The sequence below is a fragment of the Cyprinus carpio genome, chromosome A6, assembly GCF_018340385.1.
Source record: "Cyprinus carpio isolate SPL01 chromosome A6, ASM1834038v1, whole genome shotgun sequence".
NCBI lineage: Eukaryota > Metazoa > Chordata > Actinopteri > Cypriniformes > Cyprinidae > Cyprinus > Cyprinus carpio.
The window spans coordinates 32,030,609-32,054,475 of NC_056577.1; the positions used below are offsets into that span (position 1 = coordinate 32,030,609).

Below are 23,867 nucleotides of genomic sequence, written 5' to 3' on the forward strand. Positions count from 1 at the left end.
CTGACTACTCCCATTCAGTGTTGTCCCTTATTGTTCCGCCTCTGACTTAAGGACTCAGGAATGTCGTAATTGTGTGTACTTTTAAATGTTTTCAGATCCACCTACCTACAAAAACAGGTGATACACACACACAAACACACACACACACACACACACACAAGCAGCAGTGTGTGAGCAAACAAAACAACCTTAGTTTCATTTGTCTGTAATTTCCATCACACTCTGGTCAGAGTTTGTCATGACACGTAGACAAACATGCTTTCATTTTACCCAGCGTTAATTATTGATTAAGCAGTACTGCATACAAGTCTTATCAGCAGCAATAAAAGTCCTAATGGTTTAGAAACTATATTCAGAAACTACTACTCCAGTAATGTTCATATTCAATACCTGATCAGAAACCAAAAAAACTTTCAAGAGACAGAAACTTCACAGACCCTCAGGATACACTAAACTGCTATAGAGGGTGATAAATAACTATTAAGTAATCCTGATGTGTTGCCAAAATAAATAATCCATTGGATCCATTCTTAGTTTCCCTCAGTTGTAAAAATGACAGACACCTTCTTACGAACTTGTTATGCTTTAATCTTATTTTAAATGGTTATCAGTTAGCAGCATATAGCTTAGACGTTTCTCTTTCAGGTCACTGATAAAACAAGTCACAAGTCAGTGACCCTTGAAATGCACCAACATGAATGAATCATATTCTATAAAGTGCAGTGTAAATGTGGACACAGTCATGTTTTTTGGGTTTGTGAGATTCAGCTCTGCTAAATAACAGCCTAGACCAGACTAAATGACCAGTTTGTACCATTGCTGCTGGTTACACAATAAGGTATGCTTTGACAGTATCATGCTGGCTTTAGCTCACTTACTGGTCTAGCTGGTTTATCATCAGCAACAACAACCCTCTTAATCAGCTCGTGTCAATAATGCCAATCTAAAAACAAGTCTTTAAGCTGGTCTAAGTTGTAGGTTTTTTGTCAGCAGGCAGATAAACTTCATGGTCAAAAGTATGTGGACAACTCTTTGCAATAAATGCATGTGGCTAGTGAAATAATTATAAATCTTTATGCTGCTCCATACAGTGACATTCTGGAGATTGTTCAACAGCTTTGGGTGACGCTTTTCTGATTCAGCATGACAAAGTCCTTGTGCACAAAGCAGGTGACTGCAGTTCTGCCAAGTAGGGCATGTTCCTTCCTGGATTAACCTCAGCCAAACAGATTTTAAGGAATAAGTAGTAGCTTGAACAACATTCTAATCAACTTTCCTCTGATTTTAGCCATTATCTTGTGGTAAAGATTGGGTTTAGGGATTGGGATACGACTTCTTGTTCTAGCATCAACAGAAGATGTTGATTTAGGAACATCACACAAGTCAAGGTCCATCAAGAACGGTCAAAGATTTTGACAGGCCTACACAAAGTCCAGACCTGAATACCTTTGGGATGAACTGGGACACCGAACTAGCTTTTATGAAGAACAAACTGCCCATTAATGCCCATGCTTCTCAAATTAAACAGTCAACAAGGATGTATGGCTGTGGTGTTTGGATGCTCACATACTTTTGTCCATGTAATTGTACGTGGGATACTGTTATATGCTCAGACATTTATTGATAAGGTAAACTGATAAGGTGAGTTTGATTCTCCAAATGGACATCTCACAGCTCTGGCGTCAACGAGAGTGACCTTAGCCAGAGAGGTCAGTGTGAAGTTCCTTATTCTTCCGGACTTCTGCAGCGTGAAGCTCCTAACAAAGAAAAGATAGACAGAATATAAACATCCAATAAATAAGAACTGTTTCATAGCAACCAGGAAGAAAAAAAAAAAAACTAGTTCTCTTTTTTACTGACAGTAAAGTACAGCTGTAAGCCTGTTACTTCAGAAAAACAACACGCAATAGGAACTGTGGTTAAAAAAAAAAAAAAATCCATTTCCATTTTTCCATTGCGCAAACAGTCACTCACAAAAGCCAAAGTCATTAGTTCAGTTCCCAGGTAATGCATGAACTGATAGCAATGAATGCAAGGCCAGCTGTTTTTCGTAAAGGTGTCAGACAAATGCATAATGTAAAATGCATTCAGGTTGCCATGGAACTTCTTCACAACAGAAGTGTGAGGAGGCTTTTTGAACGGGATGTTGGTGGCTGAGGATGACGGAGCATCTACACTCATATTTCCTATGGAATAATACTCTGATGAATCATTCACAGTAGAACGAAGGAACTTGTATTTCATGTCAAATTCATGAAAGACAAACCAGACAGACTCACCTTCTCTCTCAGACGCTGCTTGAGAGCACTGAGACGGGCCATGCGATTTTCTTGGTTCAGCTCCATTTTGTGGTGGAGTTTCTCCTCGGTCATCTTGCTGTAGTTGTTGTTGACCTCCTGGGCCTTGTTGAGCACCTCCTTCTCACGCTCCCGTTTCTCCGCCAACTGCTTCAGCACCTGCTTCTCCTGAGACTACAGAAAGAAGTGCAGAAAGGTGATGACAAATTTAATGAAGAAACCTTCTCTGACATTCAATAAGTGCAGAGGAAAGAAGCCAGAAAGTGGGAAAAATCATGAAAACAGCAATGGACATGTAAAAAGAGGACTCAATTTTGTATTGTGTTGCAAAATTTGTTTCCGGGTCCATGCCTCTACTTATTTCATTTGAGAATACAATCTCAACAGTCATTTATGAGCACTATTTAATTAATATTACATACTTAAGCTAAGCATTTAAAAATTTGTTGTGCGCACACTCACAGTATTTCAGACATTAATATTTTAGCTGAATCACTGTCTGGTCATCTGGGATTTCAGTATGGAGATAAAGGTTAGGATTATAACTTTTCAGTATTACATGACATCGTGGGTGTATATTAGCACAGTTTGATGTTTTCTTGGGGTGTCTGGCAGAGCGTTAAGACCCAGAAGCAGTGAAGCGTGATGTCACGCATAACAAGCAGATATTCTTAACCACTTCTATCCAACCGTGAATATGCTATGAGCAAGAGGTGGAGTGGAGCTGCACCGCACCACATTAAAGCCCCGCCCTTCCGGTTCACGCGAACTTTAATATTGATATTTTCAAGGTATTGAAGTTAGAAATTCCTGTATCATGACCACTAATTAAAGTACTTTGTCACTAAGATAAAAGTGGGTTTTGTTCAAAGTAGCTATTATCCACATAGATCTTTGATATGAATATTTTTTGGAAATTCATTAAATATCGCCGGCTAAAAAGTAACTAGTACTCTGAGTAGTTTTTGAGAAGAGTACTTTGTACTTTTACTTAAGTACTGTTTTGGCATCAGTACTTTTGCTTGTAATTGAGTATCATTTCACCAATGTAACAGTACTTGTAAGTACAAATTTTCAGTACTCTTTCCACCACTGGGAATAACCGTTTTATAAAAGCAATAAGCCCCTTGAAGCCTTGGTTCAGTGAATTTATAACAGCTATAACATTTATAACACTTTTTTGTATTTTTTGTATGGTGGAAATGTGAGAGATATGTTATTGATGTTATTGAAAGTTTTCTTAGTCAGAAGAACATTTTAATAATCTAAAGAACCTTTTTCTATTATGAAGAATGTTTTGTGCAGTGGAACGGTTACATGGACGGAACCGTCAATGCCAATAAGTAACATTTAATTTTTTTGAGTGTTAAGGTCCTTGCACACTGAGTGTGAAATTTTCACACATTAAAAAATAAATACAACCTCATTTTTTGCATCTATAGTAGGCTTTTTGAGAAGTGGTCAGAGCCACCTTACAAGCGAACACCAAAATCCAGAATGGCGTCTGACAAGCACCTAAACACCCTGTGTTGAAGACTAAATTTTGTATTTTGCACATTTTTTCCACAACGGATTAATACGCATCGTGCAAGGTTTCTGTGCATGATGAATTTTTAGAATGACGAATACGAAAATATACAAGCACCTTTAAGATTCTCAGTTACCCATGTGCTTTTGCTTTTCATGAATGTGTTTCAATTGATAAATGCATCTGCTAAATAATTAAATGTTATTCTAGTCAGCTGCATGTGTTGCTCAAGAAACATCCTGTGGACTACTCTCTACTAGAACAAGATGGAAGTGTCCAAAAAGCATGTTAAAGGCAATACTTTTTACAAGTTTATGCGCAGTGCTCCGAAAAAAAAGGTCAATAATTTTTCTAAGAAAAAAAACCCCTAATAAACTGATATTTACTGGCATCATCATCTTACCTTCCGTCTCTCCTCGGCGGCCTCCAGCCTCCTCTGTAGCTCCCCCAGGGAAGGCTCCTTCTTCTGGGGCGGCAGTGCCAGAGTCTGGGGTCTCTCTGGAGACGGCTCAGTTGGACTCTTCAGGATGACCTCAAACGCCTGACCAGAAGCTCGCTTATTCAGTGACTTCACCTCCATATCTGTGGAGGAATGATGATGAGGACAATGAATGTGATGCATAAACTTAAACCTAAATATTCTCGTAGTAAGGCCTTCAATCATTGGCCGTCTGGCTGTTGATGTTCCTACCTTCAAACTGACCGAAGGTGTTGGGAAGAGGCTGGGAATACAAACAGGAGCAGAGGAGAGACAACACCGACATCTCTCTCAGCTTCTCAGAGTAGCCTGCAAAAGAAAGAGAAATTATATGAATATAGTTTAATTTATATATAGTTTAAAAGTTAATAATTTGAAAAAAAAAATGGATCCAAATGTTATAAGAATTGCCATTCTTATCTAAAATTCTAGAAAAAGTCACATTAAACCAACAGTCAGGGTTTAAAAGCAAGTCATAGTACAGAAACGACCTTGTTGAAAGTTTTAAATGATATTTTTATTTCGATTGATTCAGGCAGCTCAGTGATTTTAGTTTTATTAGATCTCATTTGATACCATTGATCACAATATTCTTGTCTTTCATCTAGAAAAGACAGTGGGAATCCGGGGTATGGGATTTGATTGGTTCATATCCTTTCTTTCTAATAGGACGTTTTCAGTCCATTTTAGTGAACATTACTCTAAAATGGCCCCATTGTCTAGTGGAGTTCCACAAGGATCCATTCTCGGCCCAGTCTTGTTTTCATTATGTTACCCTTAGGTACTATATTTCATAAGCATGGAGTATCTTTTCATTGTTACGCAGATGACACTCACACAGTTATATCTACCTTGGCAGAAACAGGATAAAAGCTCTTTTGAGTCACTCTTGAGTTGTTTACATGAAGTTAAATCTTGGATGTCCGAAAATTATCTGAATTTGAATGAAAGAAAAACTAAAATAATCTGGTTCGGGGCTCCTGACGCCAAAAACTCTTTTGACTCGGCAATTTAGCTCCCTTCTATAAATCTGTGGTGAAGAACCTTGGTGTCCAATTTGAGACAACAGATCAACTCTGTGGTCAAATCTTGTTTCTTCTATTTAAGATCAATAGCAAAGGTAAAACCGTTTCTGTCCTCCAGTGATTTTGAAAGGATTATTCATGCTTTTATTTCTGTAAGACTGGATTACTGTAACTCACTGTATGTGGGTATTAGCCAAGTATTGTTAAATAGTCTTCAATTGGTTCAAAATGCGACTGCTAGGCTTTTAACAGGGTAAAAAAAAAACAGCATGTAACACGATTTTAGCGTCACTTCAGTGGTTGCCAGTGCAGTACAGAATTGATTTTATTGATTCTTGTATATAAAGCATTGCATAATTTGTCCCCATCATATTTAGTGGATCTCCTTCATATATACAAACCACCCAGGTCTCTCAGATCAGCAAATCAAATGATCCCAGACATTACAAGGACTAGACTGAAATTGAGTGGTGACCGGGCGTTTGCAGTAGCAGCTCCGAAGCCCTGGAATAAGCTACATCTACATCTCAGACTGGCTCCGTCATTAGGTTACTTTAAACGAAAATTGAAAGTGCATTTACTTGAATTAGCATTTAGTTCTTTTTTTTTAATAACATTTGTTGTTGTTGGTCATTGTTTGTCTGAATGTTAGTACTGTGAAATTTGTATTTATAGTTTGTACAGCACATTGGTCAACGTTATGTTGTTTTAATTGTGCTTTATAAATAAATAAACAGAAACATAGTTAATATGACAACAAATCAGTGATGCATTAAACTTACCAGAACCTTACATGCAATGCAAAAGTATAGATAAGACACCTTTGGTCTACAACATGCTATGATTACATAACTCCAGTCTGGAGAGTTACAGAATGTTTATATATTTTATATTATTTGTTTCTCAAGTACATGTATCTTGATTTAAGAATTGTTTAGACATTTCCACTGGAAAACAAGAATTTAATGATATTATTTGTTTCTCAAGTACATGTATCTTGATTTAAGAATTGTTTAGACATTTCCTCTGGAAAACAAGATGCTGGAAAATGCACGGATCATCACCAAATTGCTCACGGATTGTTGGAAGAAGTTGCTCTTGCAGGAATGATCTGGTAAATAGTTCTTTCAGGTGCAATATTCTTTGTAGCAATTTCTTTGCATGAAAGGCCATGTAAACCACAACAGCTTAAGCAGCAAACTTTGCAAATCACAAAATTTGTGTTACTGCCAAAACTAGAGGTGTTTCCCTGAACTGACCTGTATTGCTTCATGAAATATTTTAAAAGCGATGCAAATGCATAAATGCAAGCATGTTACCAGGCTGCAGTCGACACACTCAAACCCCACCCTCAACCTGATTCATGCATTATTGATCCGATTATTGCACCACGTCAATAAAACTGTGAGTTTGTGTGAATGTGAGCTCTGTGTCATGATGCTCAAACAATGCACCTCAATAAGAAACATGGTTTGAGGAATCAGAAATTGCAAATGCATGCATGCAAAAGGGACAGCCTTAAAAGTTAGTGTTTATTACAGTAGCTAATGGTGCTTTTTAATTATTCCTCTAAGTTAGTGTGCATCGGAGCACATTCATTTATCACTCATGACATGCTCAAAGGAGAAGTGACTTTGCAAGAAGGCTGAGGTAGCAAAGCAAACTCAAATCATGCTTTGTCTGCTAGACATTTGAGCAAAACACACAATATAATGTGCACAGTTCACTCCTGTTATTTATGTATGATCTACAGCTAATTCAGACCAACACAATGCAAACTAATTCCACCAGTGTTGCAGAGCGGTTCTGGTCATCGGCTGCTCAAGGTTTTTAAGGTCTTATCAAAGTCAACATGAGACTACGTAGACGACGACTAATTCCAAACCTATCCTGCCTGTATGTGTTTAAATCTGATCCAGTCACATCTACAATATTGCGCCACATTTTGCAGCACTGCTACCCTCCAAATGAACCTGTGTTTTTTTATAGCGCAGCATCTGCAGTGTTCAGCATCAGCGCACAATAACAGTGTTGTTCAAACAGAAACACCCTTTATTAAATGGATCGGTTCATTAATGATCTCATCTCTTAGATATCATAGCGTGTGCATGCTTGACAAAGGACATATTCACCAGTGCCAATGTCATGCTAAAAGAAGTGATTCAGTGGTGGCTCATGCAATCGCATGCAATAACTCGTGCAAAAATCTCCCTATTCTCTCAGCATCCTTCCTGCAGAGAGAGATTATTCTGGAGAGAGATTAGTCTTACCTGAAACTGTGCTGTCCATAGTGCTGTCGGGCGGATGGATGCTGAGCGGAGAGATGAACGGAGTGAAGTGCTGAAGGAGTGACGCAGTAGTGGTCTGTATTAGCAGGGGAGGAATGATGGATGGAAGGTGGAGGAGGGAGGAGGAGGAGGTGAAGGTGGAGAGGACGAGAGATGAGGATAAATGACATTGCTGACAAACCAGCTATTTTCTCAGATCAAGAGATAAATTAAGAATAAAAAGAATAATAAAGTGATATTGTGCCATTGTCTTGGAAACAAGCTATTTTTACTGCTCGCTTACACCTTCGAAATGAATAAGTGATGCATTTGTTTAAGCACAACACTGAAAATAACCAAAACACCAGTTTATGTCATCTGGGCTGAGAAAAGTTGAATATTGAATATTTGAATATTTGAATTGAATTTTGAATACTTGAATATAAAAATAACCAAAACACCAGTTTATAAGTCATCTGGGTTGTGAATTGTTATTTTTTTGGGTTTGTTTGTTTGTTTTGTTATTTTGTTTATTTTTGTATGTTTATTGTTTGTTTTTTATGTGCATTGTTACATTTTTGGGTTGCTGTAGTACAGGTTTTGGAAACATTACTATTTTTAATATTTTTGAAAGAAGTCTCTTCTGCTCATCAAGCCTGCATTTATTTGATCAAAAATACAGAAAAAACAGTAATATTGTGAAAAATTATTACAACTTAAAATAATAGTTTTCTATTTGCATATACTTTGAAAAAATAATTTATTCCTGTGATGCAAAGCTGAATTTTCAGCCTCATTACTCCAGCCTTCAGTGTCACATGTAACATCCAGTCTATCACATGATCATTTAGAAATCATTCTAATATTCTGATTTATTATGAGTGTTGGAAACAGTTCTGCTGTCTAATATATTTGATGAATAAAAGTTTAAAAAGAACTGCATTTATTCAAAATAAAAAATATTCTAATAATATATTTTCTTTACTATCACTTTTTATCAATTTAACACATCCTTGCTGAATAAAAGTATTGATTTTATTTTAAAAAAAAGAAATAAAAAAAAATTACTGACCAGTAGTGTATATTGTTATTACAAAATATTTATATTTTAAAAACATAGCTTCTTTTTTTCTTTTTTTACTTTTTATTCATCAAAGTATCCTAAAAAAGTATCACATGTTCTGAAAAAATATTAAGCAGCAGAACTGTTTCCAACTTTGATAATGAATCATCATATTAGAATGATTTCTAAAGGATCATGTGATAATGATCCTAAAAATTCAGCTTTGCATCACAGAAATAAATGATAATTTAAAGTATAATAAATTTAAAAACAATTATTTTAAATTGTAATAATATATCACAATATTACATTCTTTTCTGTATTTTTGATCAAATAAATGCAGGCTTGATGAGCAGAAGAAACTTCTTTCAAAAACATTAAAAATAGTAATGTTTCCAAACTTTTGACCTGTACTGTATGTCTTTGGTCCGGTCGATGAGGTTTTGAAGAAATCAGTACTTCATTGACAAGACTAAAGATGTATTGGGTTCAGTCGCACAACATTTGATCACTTTTCTAATCAGCTATTGGTCTGAAACTGACACTTACATGCATTAGACTGCTGGGATTTATGTAATGGATCAAGACTTTAAATTAAGATGGAATAAAAGAAGAAAATTGCCACATGCAACAAATGGGGAGCAAATAATAATCAAGTCCTGACTTTTTTATGCATTTTCACATGCTGCTATGCAATTGCAATTGCTTCCTAGTCTAAATTAAGCACTCTTCAATGGCAGTCTGTGATGTTTAAAATAAAAATTAAAACATTATAAAGAAAAAAAAGAAACTTCAAAGCCTTTATCGTTTTCATCTGGCAAAAATAATTCAACAAAATAAAATAAAATTTTAAAATGAAAAAAAAAAAAAACTTTTAAGTCTGGGACATTATATAAAGAAAAAAAAAGAAACTTCAAAGTATTTATGGTTTTAAATATGGAAAATTTAAGTGTAATTATGTGATAAAAAAGGTATTTAATATGGAAATTATGGTTTAATTATGTGATGTTTTTAATATGGAACTATTTGCAATGGAGTGAAAAAAAGTTAATTCAAGATAAATTCTCTAAATTAAGTCTTAAATATTTAATATTTAAAACAAGACAAATAATTTTTTTTGTTGCATTGTAACACAGCACTAAAATTCTAGTTCCATTCCAGATCCACAGATGCACTATTACACAAGTCTTCATACACAATTCATGGCTCTGCTGAAGGTTTGCGTGCGAAGAGCGTCTTGACTGAGTCTGCTGTCCTCAAACAACAGCACAAGGGAACAGTCTGATTTAAGCAGGTTTAGATCATCTGTTTCAAACACTCGTACACGCACTCAGCGTTAAGACTTCGTGTGAAGAGAGCTGAACAACAAAAAATCTAAATATGAGCAACAGTATAGTGACGTCTGCCTTACACACCACTGATCAGCTGATTAAACACACACTGGGAATGTCTGGAGCTTTGGGTCTTGAAGGTATGTGCATTCAGAGCAGAGAGAGGAGGCACATGTTCAACATTATACTGACTCTCTTTCACACACACACACACACACACACACACACACGTATAATATCCTGCAGCTGAAGCGAACACTTGAAGTGTCCGAGGTCACAGATGTGGTGCTTGCTGCTGTAATGGCATTCATTGCATGAGCAGCGATTATTGATTCACCGCTGCCTTCATGCAAAATGCATTCAGCTTAAGACAAAAGTAAATCAATAACAGCCAGTCCTGACAGAATAAGACATTTCCCGGATTTGTAAGGGTTGGGAAAACATCTGTCGTGCTGATTAAACCCAGACACAAATACTTTCATTTCCATCTCTGCTGTTTATTATAGAACTGGTTAGTAATTAGGTTTTGATTTGTTGGGTCTTATAAACAACGCCTCTTGAAACGCTGCATGAGGAACGTCTTCGTTATGTGATAGGACTGATTTAATCTGAAGACATGAGTTTAAAGAAGGTTTTAGCAGAGAATTTAAAAACTCATCAGAAAACAAAACTAGTGTCAGTTTAGCATAGAAATATCTACAATGTCTGCAGCATCACAACACAGATATCAAACTCTGAGTATCACCCAAATATAATATCATAACTTACATGTGGCATGATAACTGCATCCACTCTCTCGCTCTTCACACACACACACACACACACACACACACACACACACACACACACACACACACACACACACACACACACACACAGCGCTCTATGTGATGTCTTTCTGTCTGGGAGGCCGGTGAATGTTCCTGATCACGCATTTGACCATCCATTCAATGCCGTCATTCACGCCCTGCCTGAAAAACACAACCGTACAGAGAACATCAAAACATTTACAGGTAATAAAGTAAAAAGCAAGTTTAAAATAATCAAGGATGAATTATATTTAATAATTTTCATTTAGCATTAAACAACAAAATGTACAGCAACATTTACCAAGATATACAATACCAGCCAAATGTTTGAAATGTCTTTTCTGCTCACCAAGGTTGCACTTATTTGATCAAAAATACAGTAAAAATTGTGAAATATTATTACAATCTAAAATAACTGTTTTCTATGTGAATATATATTAAAGTGTAATTGATAAAAATGCATCAAAGCTGAAATTTCAGCATCATTACTCCAGTCTTCGGTTTCACATGATCTTCAGAAATTATTCTAATATGATGATTAAGAAACATTTCTGATTATTATCAGTGTTGAAAACAGTTCGTATATGAACATCTGCGATGACTTCAGAGTTGTGACACTAAAATAATCTTGTATTAATGCTCTCATACTCAAGTTGTGAAGAAACAAGTGCAAAACTGGAATTGTAGTAATGCTTTAGAATCACTGCAAGATTCATTTAATACTGCCAACAAAGTATCAAATAAAGTTATAAAAACAATCGATACCACTTAACTTAAAGCCTTTATATATAATGCATTATAAAACTGGTTTTAATGCATTAATTAGGCCTTGTAATAAACATTATAATGCATCGCATGATCGCATGAATAATTGAAACCTCAGTTAAAATGCATTATAATTACACCTTTAGAAAGTAAAGTGCATTATAATTACACCTTTAGAAAGTAAAGTGCATTATAATTTCGCCTTTAGTAAGTAAAGTGCATTATAATTTCACCTTTAGAAAGTAAAATGCATTATAATTTCACCTTTAGTAAGTAAAATGCATTATAATTACACCTTTAGTAAGTAAAATGCATTATAATTTCACCTTTAGTAAGTAAAATGCATTATATTACACCTTTAGTAAGTAAAATGCATTATAATTTCACCTTTAGTAAGTAAAATGGCATTATAATTTCACCTTTAGAAAGTAAAATGCATTATAATTACACCTTTAGTAAGTAAAATGCCATTATAATTTCACCTTTAGTAAGTAAAATGCATTATAATTTCACCTTTAGTAAGTAAAATGCATTATAATTTCACCTTTAGAAAGTAAAATGCATTATAATTACACCTTTAGTAAGTAAAATGCATTATAATTTCACCTTTAGTAAGTAAAATGCATTATAATTACACCTTTAGTAAGTAAAATGCATTATAATTTCACCTTTAGTAAGTAAAATGCATTATAATTTCACCTTTAGTAAGTAAAATGCATTATAATTACACCTTTAGTAAGTAAAATGCATTATAATTTCACCTTTAGTAAGTAAAATGCATTATAATTTCACCTTTAGTAAGTAAAATGCATTATAATTTCACCTTTAGTAAGTAAAATGCATTATAATTACACCTTTAGTAAGTAAAATGCATTATAATTTCACCTTTAGTAAGTAAAATGCATTATAATTACACCTTTAGTAAGTAAGTAAAATGCATTATAATTTCACCTTTAGAAAGTAAAATGCATTATATAATTACACCTTTAGTAAGTTAAAATGCATTATAATTTCACCTTTAGTAAGTAAAATGCATTATAATTACACCTTTAGTCAGTAAAAATGCATTATAATTTCACCTTTAGAAAGTAAAATGCATTATAATTACACCTTTAGAAAGTAAAATGCATTATAATTACACCTTTAGTAAGTAAAATGCATTATAATTTCACCTTTAGTAAGTAAAATGCATTATAATTTCACCTTTAGTAAGTAAAAATGCATTATAATTTCACCTTTAGTAAGTAAAATGCATTATAATTACACCTTTAGTAAGTAAAATGCATTATAATTTCACCTTTAGTAAGTAAAATGCATTATAATTTCACCTTTAGAAAGTAAAATGCATTATAATTACACCTTTAGTAAAGTAAAATGCATTATAATTTTCACCTTTAGTAAGTAAAATTCATTATAATTTCACCTTTAGTAAGTTAAAATGCATTATAATTACACCTTTAGTAAGTAAAATGCATTATAATTTCACATTTAGTAAGTAAAATGCATTATAATTTCACATTTAGAAAGTAAAATGCATTATAATTACACCTTTAGTAAGTAAAATGCATTATAATTTCACCTTTAGTAAGTAAAATGCATTATAATTTCACCTTTAGAAAGTAAAATGCATTATAATTTCACCTTTAGTAAGTAAAATGCATTATAAATGCATTATAATTTCACCTTTAGTAAGTAAAATGCATTATAATTTCACATTTAGAAAGTAAAATGCATTATAATTACACCTTTAGTAAGTAAAATGCATTATAATTTCACCTTTAGTAAGTAAAATGCATTATAATTTCACATTTAGAAAGTAAAATGCATTATAATTTCACATTTAGAAAGTAAAATGCATTGACAAAACCTATTTAAATACTATTGCAATGCATTTAAAACTTGGTTACATCAATTTATGAAAAAAAAAATAAAAAGACTAAGTAAAGTGTTAGCAAATAATCTGCAGAGATCACCAACTCAGTGACTGATCTTGAGCTGCACGCAGTTTTTGTGCATTTCTCAGAACTACTTCAAAGAACATTTGTTGTTGTTTTCTTGGGGACTGCTTGAACTCATCAGGGTTTCCACTTCCACACACAGCACTGAATAATAAACGAGTCAAACATACCCTGATAAAGCACTGCAGGGCTGCACCAGACAGTCCCGTTTACCGATTTTGGGAGCGCAGTCGCTGAAAGCCGTCTTAATGTCGGGCACAGACAGACAGTTCTGAGGAACAGAAGACGAGTTTGTGACCTCAGTGTGGAAATAAAGGAGCACAGCACCACCTACAGACCACTGTGAGATGAACACACAGATGGTTAGGGGCTCATACTGTACCTCCACGTCCTGTTTGTTCGCCAGCACGAGAAGAGGAACTCCTTCCAAAACTTCGCTGCTGATCATCTTCTCTGTACGACGGAAACATGACGTCATTAGACACTGATTCAGGAAGAGAGCGTCTGACTAGGACGGTCACAATCACTTTTATTCAGTTGTGTTCATAATAGTTTTTCACGTCAGGGTTTCTGAAGGTCAAGTTAAGACCAAGTAAAGAATGACTCGAAGGGAACACGATGCTTCAACATCCTTTAAATGTAAAAGTCTAGTGGTGATACAAACTAGCAGCTCTTCAGAGTATAAAAATACAACTTCCGGCAGATCTCAATAACTTCTGAATTCACTGTAGCAGATAAAATCAGCTTAATTCAAAGAGAAAACAGTTTTCATATTCCACTGACAGATATTTGTTCTTTACGTATAAACTCACTTAATTGTGTTCAATTTCTTAGATGTCATTTTTTTTTTTTTTTTTTTTTTTTAAGAAGTTTGTATCATAAAACAAGACCATAATGAGGAAGATTTTTATTGATTTCTTTTTGCGGTGCATGTAATATTTAATGCCATGACTTTATTTTGGCTCTGATTTCAGACCTTCATTAACTTTAATTCGAATTTTTAAACTACTTTAATGCTGTGAAAATTAATCATATTTATATAATTAATTATTTCTAACACATTATATATATATATAATATAATGCAGTCTGATTAAACAAACCTGCATTTCATATGAAGGACGACCTCTGACTATTCTGTGTCCGTTATAACTGTTTATTCTCTTTATTATTTACTAGCAGCCAGACTGTGACTCTCCAGCTGATTAAATGCTCATCAGAAAGCCATGAACGAACACTGCTGCTTGTACAGGTTTGAACTGATCCCTCGTTCAGTAAAACTCACCGAAAGCGTTCTTGGATTCTCCCAGTCGCTCCTCATCGGTGGAGTCGATGACATAGATGACACCATGAGACTCTGCATAGTACTGAAACGGGTAAAACATGATAAAAGACACGTTAGAAAGAGATATTCAGAGAATTCATTCAACAAGCTCTGCAGATGCAATGACAGCAGCAGGATCAGATTTAGTGAATGTGCGTCACCTTATCCCACAACGACTGCAGCTCTTCTTGTCCTCCAAGATCCCAAAACATCAGACGAGCTTTTCCCACGTCAATGGTGCCGACTGAAACATAGACGAGACTAATTAATTAATTAATTAACCCTCTGGTGCTGTTCAGTCATTTTAGACTGAAAAAAAAAAGGTTTTAAATTTTAAAAACAGCTACTTTATCAGAATGGTATGAAACTCCATAACTTTTATGGCAGTTGCTATGTGACCACAAAAAAAAAAAAAAAAAAAAAAATTGTGGACTTAAAAAAATAGTCACATTTGTGTTGTTTGCGGTCAAAAATGACCACCATTGGAAATGAATGGGAAACATGGAAAAATACTAAAATACAGAATGACACTCTAAAATATCAAAATAGAAACCTTAATAGAAAAATGAATGCAAAAACTGACATTTCAGACAAAAAAAATAAATAAATAAAAATCTAAACCGTCACAAATAGTTGTCTTTGAGAATGTCTAAATATATACCCAAATCCACAACATAATAAAAATATGTATTTATGTCTAAAAACAAATATAAGCCTTTGTATATAGAGCTGTATATGAATCTAGTGGCTAATCTGCCTTCAAAAAAAATTGATTTAAAAGGCACGGTCTCTATTTTAACAAGAAATACTGTGATAATTAAAAAAAATATAAAAATATTAGAAATTTTTATTATTTTTAAAAGTAAAAAATATCATTTTAATTGCATAAATATTAATTAGTAACTTGAAACTCTCTTAAAATACAAAAATAATAACAATAATAAATAAAATACAATAAAAAAAGTTATTAAACAGAAAATATATTACTGAAAATAAAGAAAGTTTACAGCATTACTCACTGTTGAGGCCGACTGTAGTTGTGATCTTCGAAAGGTTCATGCCTTTGTAGTTTTTGCTGAATTTTGTTTTTGTTTGTTCCAGAAACGTCTAAAATATTCAATAAAAAGAGCTGTCAACATAAAACCCTCACTACTATTCATCACATTTAGCGTGGATCTAAATGAGCAGAAAAAGATGCATTATAAAAGCAACACCTAGTGTGCTACCTGACTAGTGAGCATTTTAGTCTGATATTCTAGTGAGCAGCCTACCTAGACAGCACCTTTCTAGACAGGATTATTGTGCCTCAAAAACCCAAAAATGTTACTAAATCAGAATGCGTTTAACAACAATTTAACTAGTGACGTTACTACACTATTATCGAAGGAGGCGTTAACTATCATTACTAGTCTTACCGTTTTTCCTGCATTGTCCAGACCGAGGATCAGGACGCAGTACTCGTCCTTTTGAAACATATATTTGTAGAGACCTGATAATAAAGTGTACATCCTCAAAGTGTACAGAGTATCGACCAGCTCGCGGTCAGATGCAGCTCACGGTTTACTGGCTTGTTAAATACATGTTGGCAGCATTCATAAACACTTCCTGGAAGTTGTTGGCGATTTTTGGTGCATTGTGGGAAATGTAGTTCGGCGGCAAAGATCGAAAGATCACTTTAACTGTAAATCTTTATTATTATTATTATTATTATTATTATTATTATTTGATATTGAGAATTTTACACTGTTCTGGTTATCTTTTCTACTTCAATATTTATTTATTTATTTTTTAAGTTACAGACATTTAGTTTACTGTGTTAAAATCTAACATAGGCTATTAATGTGTAATCAGTGGTGGGGACTTTTGTTTATTTAAATAATAATAAAAAGACCTGAATTTTTTTAAAAAAATATTCTTCTTATTATTTATTTTGTTTGATATTGTGAATTTTACACTGTTCTAATTTGCTTATTTAATGCAAGAAAACATTTCTAAAAAGTTACAGACATTTAGTTTACTGTGTTAAAATCTAATATATTAGCCTACTGTGTGAGGACTTTTGTTTCTTTAAATAATTAAAAGACCTGAATTTTTTTTTTTTTTTAGATGTAAATGTACCTTTAGAGGAATGTGAAACGCATTGTGATGATGATCATAAACACATTTAATGCAAATTTAATTTCCACCATCAGATAACATTTAAAATATATTAACATCAGTAGAAGAAAAGGAAGAGAACAGCATCAAAGGGAGGTATTCTACCACCATTAAAGGAAGTAGAAGCCTACAATACCCAGAATGCACACTAATATAAACATCCACAGGAAGAGCCGATGGAGGACCACGGCCACATACTTCCATTCTTCCCGTACCTGAAATAAAACAAATGGAGGAATTAAAAAGGGCAAACATGGACATTCTCCTTATTTTAAGTCAACTGTTTTTATACATATATGTAGCCTAGATATAAATATATAAGGTCACTATTTCAATAAATTCATTTGTGCCATGCAATTAATATATATATATAAAAAAGACAAAAACATATGTGATATGTTTCTCATTTTAGATTAAAATGGATATTATTGGATATTATGTTTGTGTCTGTGTCATCATTTTATTTAAATTTATTGTTGTCATGCAATAATTAAAAAAAGTATTATTAAAACAATAATTAAAACATGGCTATGTTTTATGGATATGTCATCATTTTATGTTTTTTAAAATTTATTTGAACATTTTTTTATGGTTTTGGGTTTAGTTAACTATAATAACCCTGTCCCTTTGAATTCTGTGCACCATGGAAAGTCTATATGTTTTGTAAAATAATACAAAAATAGATTAATTTTATCTTTCTTAAACATTTTTATAAAAAATTTAAAAAAAGACTTAAACAAAGCTATTTTTAGAACATTTTTTTATTTTTGCATTGCGACATTTTTAAGCTTCCTTTTCTTATAAACTTAAATTAGGCTTCATTTTCTTTATAAATGAATAAGAACTACACACACAGACACACAGACACACACACACACACACACACACACACACACACACACACCACGTGGCACCATGTATCATATTATTATGAAAGCACTTTCTGTATTGATTTTTTCACTGGAATGTGACTATTTTATTTTAATTTTAGACCTGTTTTAAATTATGCATTTCATTGTGTTGTGTTTTATGGTTGAAAGAAATCTCCATAACTTAATGGAAAAAGTACTTTTCATTTTCTTCAGAACATTATCTGTTTTCTACTGATTTTTCTTCACAGTGAAATAAATAAATAAACAAACAAACAAACAAACAAATAAATATTTAATATATATATATATATATATATATATTTTCAACATGAATGCATTTCTTGTTGCATTAGTGATGTACTCTCTGAAGATGCTGTGCTTTACCTTGAGGAGGATAAAACAGCAGAAGCACTAAAAGATGAAGACGGTGAGACATGATCAAGCATTTCTGTTCCTGCTGTTTGCCGGACAACGTCTCTCAGAGGATCTTCAGTGTCCTTGATCTGTTTCTCACCCTGTTTTTTTTGTCCTGAAAACTTCCAAAAACAGTTTCAGCTCATTCTGTCTCTCGACACTCAGAGCTATCATAAATCCATCAAAATCATTTCATGTTTCCACACTCTTAGCAAAGAGCTCAGATGCATCAGATCTTCTGCATGCATGTAAGGAAAAACACATTTCTATGGCAGAATGATGTCTTTCCTTCAAAAGAAATATCCTGACTGGAAGAAAACCTCTCAGACACACACATTAAATATCATTCCTGGATCAGATGCATTTAAATGTAATTCCTTTGTATTAAGGAATTCATTTTTCTTTAGATGCTTATGGGTCCTTTGGATTCTTCTGTGAACTTCGGGCTTTTTTGACACATCCGTTCACCTGCATTCAGTCTTCATCAGTGTCACACTCAGCATCCATCATGCTTTACATGACACGATGCCCCGCACACATCTGATCCTGACATTGTAGGTCATGCTAAATGTGATGTATTATTCCACACTCATGTTCTTCATGCATGTATTCATGTGTAAGTGCATGTGTGTGCAAGATTTATGTGCATATTTACACTTCAAGAGGCAGCTAATGGAACAATTCCATTACATACACGACAAGATTCCACTTTCACTTACATTAATGCAATAATAAACCCACAAAAAAACAAGTTCAGGTTAGAAAAATCACCTGAGACTGCCAAAAATACTTGGCATTACACAAACATGAAAAGGCAATTCATTTTGCATTCAATATGAAGTGAATTGCATTGCAATAACTGCAATCAAACAGTGTGAGTTTGCTTTAAAAGCATTTGATTCACTTTAGAGTTCATTTTGAGCGTTCACATATAAGCCAACATTCTTGCAAACCGCTCTCTGGTCAAATATACGGTTAATTTGTTTCTTTTTTTTCATAGAAGAATTAATATTAGCTGAAAGTGACCCAGTCACAAATAAAATTGACCAAATGAAATCTGAGGCCAGTTTTAACTGCAGAAATAATGTAGATAAATAAGAAAAGACTCGTCTAAAGATGGCAGACGTGGACAACCTGGTTTCTGAGAAGCACCAGAGACAATGTGCTTGCAAAGAAGTCTGGGATCTTTTTAACTTATTTGTGTTGTTAGTTTGGTTCTTTTAAGGCAAGACTCTTCAGGTAAAACCATTGTGTTGTCATGCAGAGATCAGTGTTGAGATTTTGGACTATTTTGCTTTCATAACTTGACTTAATAGACTAGTGGAAAGAAAACATCCAATACACTTGTTTAAATGCACTTTATCGATTTGCATCTGCATTCCAACTTCAATACATATTTTTAAACGCTAAGAGTTTTTTATTCATTTCCGCAGCACTTATATCTATATTCTGAAGGTTTTTGTTTATATATCATTTGCCGGATTTATATAAAATTTTAAAGCTCTAAATTTTAAAGATCTAAAATATTAAAAAAAATAAAATGATGTTCGGATTTCTGTCGTGGAAATGTATGCAAATTAATGCATATTTAATTCTAGAATGCCTCATTTGCATATTTATATGACATTTAAGCAAAACATTCATACAAAACATACTAAACATAAAATATACTGTGATTAATCAATTGTGGAAATATGGTATATCTATTCAATTGTGCTGTCTTATCTTAGAAAACAAGATTTAAGATTAGATTATTAAAAATTGTAGTCCATTACTGATTACAAATTACAAGACGAAATTTGTAGTTACAGTAGTAACATAATCTGGATTACACATATTCAGTAATGTAGTGTAATTAATTTTTGAATACTTTTAGATGACTTTTGACCTAACTCATCACATAGAATTGAAAGGAATTAAATTCTTTATTGACATTATGAAATGCATTAAACATTACACCTGGGTTTCTATGTATGTATTGATGTGTATTGCTGTAATCCATAAAAAAGTAACTGTAATCTGATTTTACGCATTATAAAATGTAGTGTTATCTAATTACAAGTACTTTATTTTGGAATCTGATTACAACCAGTTAAATTAGAAAGCCTATATTCTGTTAGTATGGAATGGTCTGAATGGTCTGATCCTTTCGTTAGTGATGAAAGATATCATTAGATGAACATGAATGACAGCAGCATCTGAACTTTCTGATATACAAAGTTTATTGTACATTTGCCCATGAGTTCATGGATCTGAGTGACTACACGACGGATATGCTACATAATAATCAAAAGCTATATAGATATGGCATTCAGCGGTTTAAAACATGCTGGCAAGCATTTACTTTTCTTGAGAAGAAAAATAAAAGACAACAGTGCTCATCATTTGTGAAAAACAGCAGTCATGGATTTGATCCGAGACCGTCGAGTAAACGTAGGCGTGATGATAAAATGACATTAGCTAAAGCTGTAAAACAACATATCTGTCGATGTGAATCGCATAAGTGTCACTTACCACACATAGACAAGAAACTTAAGGCTTGTGGGATGTGTGACATGCACGGGCCGTGTAGTATCACAAACTCTCCTTCTACTGGATTCATGTGATTGTCTACAGATGACTATGGAAGGCCGTTTCCGCCACAAAGATATATTTGACTTTTTATCTTACAGCTCTAAGAGGAAAAGTCTGAATTGTGAGATATAAGCTCACAATTGTGAGAAAATAATTTTAAATTTTTTGGTGGGGGGAAAAGAAAAAAGAAAAAAAACAAAAACAAAAAAAAACTCAAACTCAAAGGTACGATTTTATAAACTCAGAATCTTTGGGACAGAGATATAAACAAAGAATTTTATGATATAAACTCAAACTCAGAAGTATGAGATATAAACTCAGAATTGTGGGACAAACTTACAATTATGAGATATAAACTCAGAATTATATGATATAAACTCAAACTCAAAGGTACGAAATATAAACTCAGAATCTTTGGGACAAATTTAAAATTATGAGATATAAACAAAGAATTTTATGATATAAACTCAAACTCAGAAGTATGAGATATAAAATCAGAATTGTGGGAAAAACTTAAAATTATGAGATATAAACTCAGAATTATGAGATATAAATTCAGAATCATGAGAAAACTCAGAATTGCAGGACAAACTCAGAATTATGATTTAAACAGAATTTGATGTAAACTCAGAATTATGAGCTATAAACTCAAACTCAGAATTATGAGATATAATCAGAATTGCAAGTAAAAAGGTCAGAATTGTGAAATAAAAAGTCACAAATACCTTTCTAAATTTATATTTCATGGCGGAAACGGGCCTCCATAGATGGCGAATAGTGCGGTTAACCTGGTTTCTGAGAAGCGCCAAGCTAAGATTTCTTCCTCAAATATGTGTTCAACATTCAAAAAGCAAAACATTTGGTCTGTGAAGATCATATTGAGTACATTTTGGGAGTAAAAGCAAGACAAGCAACTTTCTTGTTAAAAAGACCATGACTTTTCCCAGTCAAGTGAATGCTAGTTAGTGCTGGTCGTTCCGGTGAGGCTAATTGACCGAGTAAGTCTTGCTGGTTAAACTAATTTGAAATACTGGTGGTGCAGAATCACTAATACCACATTTGCAGTTAACAAATTCATCTAAAGCAAAGATTTACTTGTGTAAGTTCATTCAGATTTCGCAAACCCGTCTGACAGATTCTAGTGCCACAGAAGCTGGTTGTGTTCATCTGTTTGTGAAGATCTACAAAGTACGTGAAAGTTGTGAGTCTGAACAGTGAAAGCAAAACGACAGCATTTAGAAATACATTCACAAGCATTTCAGAACCAAACATTTTCACATAACAGGAACAAAACCGACAGCGTTATAAAAGATACCAAAGGCAATTTAGCAAAATACAGTAGATTCTTTGGAAAACAAAGTGAAATCAAGCAAGGCAGCTGTGACGATGTTCAACTCAAACCACTGTTACAGATTCACTGGGACTGAATGTGCAGAACTCAACCGTCCCTTACAAACAAGTACCGTGATGTTACCGTAGTACAGTTACGGCAGAGAATACCATATTCATGTAGCATGGTATTTACATGGTAAGCAAGGTACTTCAAAGAATACTAGGGTATTGATGTAGTACTTTTTTGTAAGTGATTTTCAGCTTCAGAACTGCCACATGACCAAACTGAACCAATGACTTACATCTATATGTCTCTGTTAGGCTAAATGATGTTCAATGGTCATTTACCACAGTAATTATTGTATGTTATATGAATTCAGGACGTATTTCTGCTGCTTTTGCTGAATTCTGCATTCAAAACGGGAAGACCAGGGCTAGTTGTCACATGGCAAAAAGGGTTTGAGTCAAAAGTGAAAATACACTTGTCGGTTTGTAACTGTGTTTTTTATTTAATATACTGTAGTGTTACATATTTCAAACACAGGTTTTTCAGCAAATGCATGAACTGATAAAATGTAAACATTGCATGCAATGTAAGTTTCTTTAGATAAAAGCATTTTCCAAATGCATGAATGTAAATTAACAATTTTTCCTGAGCAATAGCTTTGTAATCAGGACTTTCAGGATTTTGTCTGTAAAGAAACCACCATAAAACATATTCACCAGAATTATGAGATATAATCTCAGAATTTTGAGACAAACTTAAAATTATGAGATATAAACAAAGAATTATGAGATATAAACTCAAACTCAGAGGTATGAGATATAAACTCAGAATTCTGGGACAAAATTTAAAAGTGTGAGATATAAACAAAGAATTATGAGATATAAACTCAAACTCAGAGGTATAAGATATAAACTCAGAATTTTGAGACAAGCTTAAAATTATGATATAAACTCTGAATTTATTTGATATAAACTCAAACTCAGAGGTATGAGATATAAACTCAGAATTCTGGGTAAAAATTTAAAAGTGTGAGATATACAGTAAACAAAGAATTATGAGATATAAACTCAAACTCAGAGGTATGAGATATAAACTCAGAATTGTTGGACAAACGTAACATTGAGATATAAACTCAGAATTATGAGATATTAACTCAGAATTATGATTTAAACAGAATTTGATGTAAACTCAGAATTATGAGCTATAAACTCAAACTCAGAATTATGAGATATAATCAGAATTGCAAACAAAAAGGTCAGAATTGTGAAATAACAAATCACAAATACCTTTCTAATGTTATATTTCGTGGCAGAAACGTGCTTCCATAGATGGCGAATAGTGTGGTCAACCTGGTTTCTGAGAAGCGCCAAGCTAAGATTTCTTCCTTAAATATGTATTTAACATTCAAAAAGCAAAACATTTGGTCTGTGGTGATCATACTGAGTACATTTTGGGAGTAAAAGCAAGACTAGCTAAAGAAACCACCATAAAACATATTCACTGTGTGACAACTAGCCCCGGTCTCCCCCATCTGTCCAGCACAAGCAGCAGATGAACAGAATTAAAGGGAGTGTTAGAGAAAGACTGCGGTGACTGATATGGAAGACGGATGATGTAAACAGACTGTTCTATTTGGAGATGTGCAGTCTGTCTGTGTGAAGTGCTGT

At 33.5% G+C, this 23,867-nt stretch overlaps 2 protein-coding genes and 2 long non-coding RNA genes across 7 annotated transcripts in view; 2 read left to right on the forward strand and 2 right to left on the reverse strand.

Annotated features, from left to right (window-relative positions):
• Positions 1–23,867, forward strand: part of LOC122145376 — a 56,265-nt gene that overhangs the window by 13,763 nt on the left and 18,635 nt on the right. The gene's annotated exons all lie outside the window — the stretch shown is intronic.
• Positions 1,651–10,781, reverse strand: LOC109091825 (stathmin-3-like). Its single transcript, XM_019105613.2, has 6 exons — positions 10,758–10,781; positions 7,599–7,692; positions 4,517–4,612; positions 4,229–4,407; positions 2,280–2,471; positions 1,651–1,757 (listed from the first exon to the last, which is right to left on the reverse strand). The coding sequence occupies exons 1-6, from the start codon at positions 10,764–10,766 to the stop codon at positions 1,698–1,700; spliced, it is 630 nt and encodes a 209-aa protein (XP_018961158.2). The 5' UTR covers positions 10,767–10,781; the 3' UTR covers positions 1,651–1,697.
• LOC122145375 lies at positions 10,081–17,899 on the forward strand. The gene is made up of 2 exons (XR_006160307.1): positions 10,081–10,219; positions 17,866–17,899. It is a non-coding gene; the product is annotated as an uncharacterized LOC122145375 (long non-coding RNA).
• Positions 10,466–16,473, reverse strand: LOC109091826 (ADP-ribosylation factor-related protein 1). Of its 4 annotated transcripts, none has more exons than XM_042759062.1 (8): positions 16,260–16,473; positions 15,864–15,951; positions 15,006–15,088; positions 14,806–14,887; positions 13,904–13,974; positions 13,692–13,792; positions 10,870–10,960; positions 10,466–10,825 (listed from the first exon to the last, which is right to left on the reverse strand). In XM_042759062.1, the coding sequence occupies exons 1-7, from the start codon at positions 16,350–16,352 to the stop codon at positions 10,873–10,875; spliced, it is 606 nt and encodes a 201-aa protein (XP_042614996.1). In that variant the 5' UTR covers positions 16,353–16,473; the 3' UTR covers positions 10,466–10,825; positions 10,870–10,872. The 4 variants fall into 4 exon arrangements, with proteins under 4 accessions (XP_042614996.1, XP_042614995.1, XP_042614994.1 ...); XM_042759061.1 differs by having other exon boundaries at positions 10,466–10,790; positions 10,837–10,960; positions 16,260–16,472; XM_042759060.1 differs by having other exon boundaries at positions 10,466–10,790; positions 10,831–10,960; positions 16,260–16,472.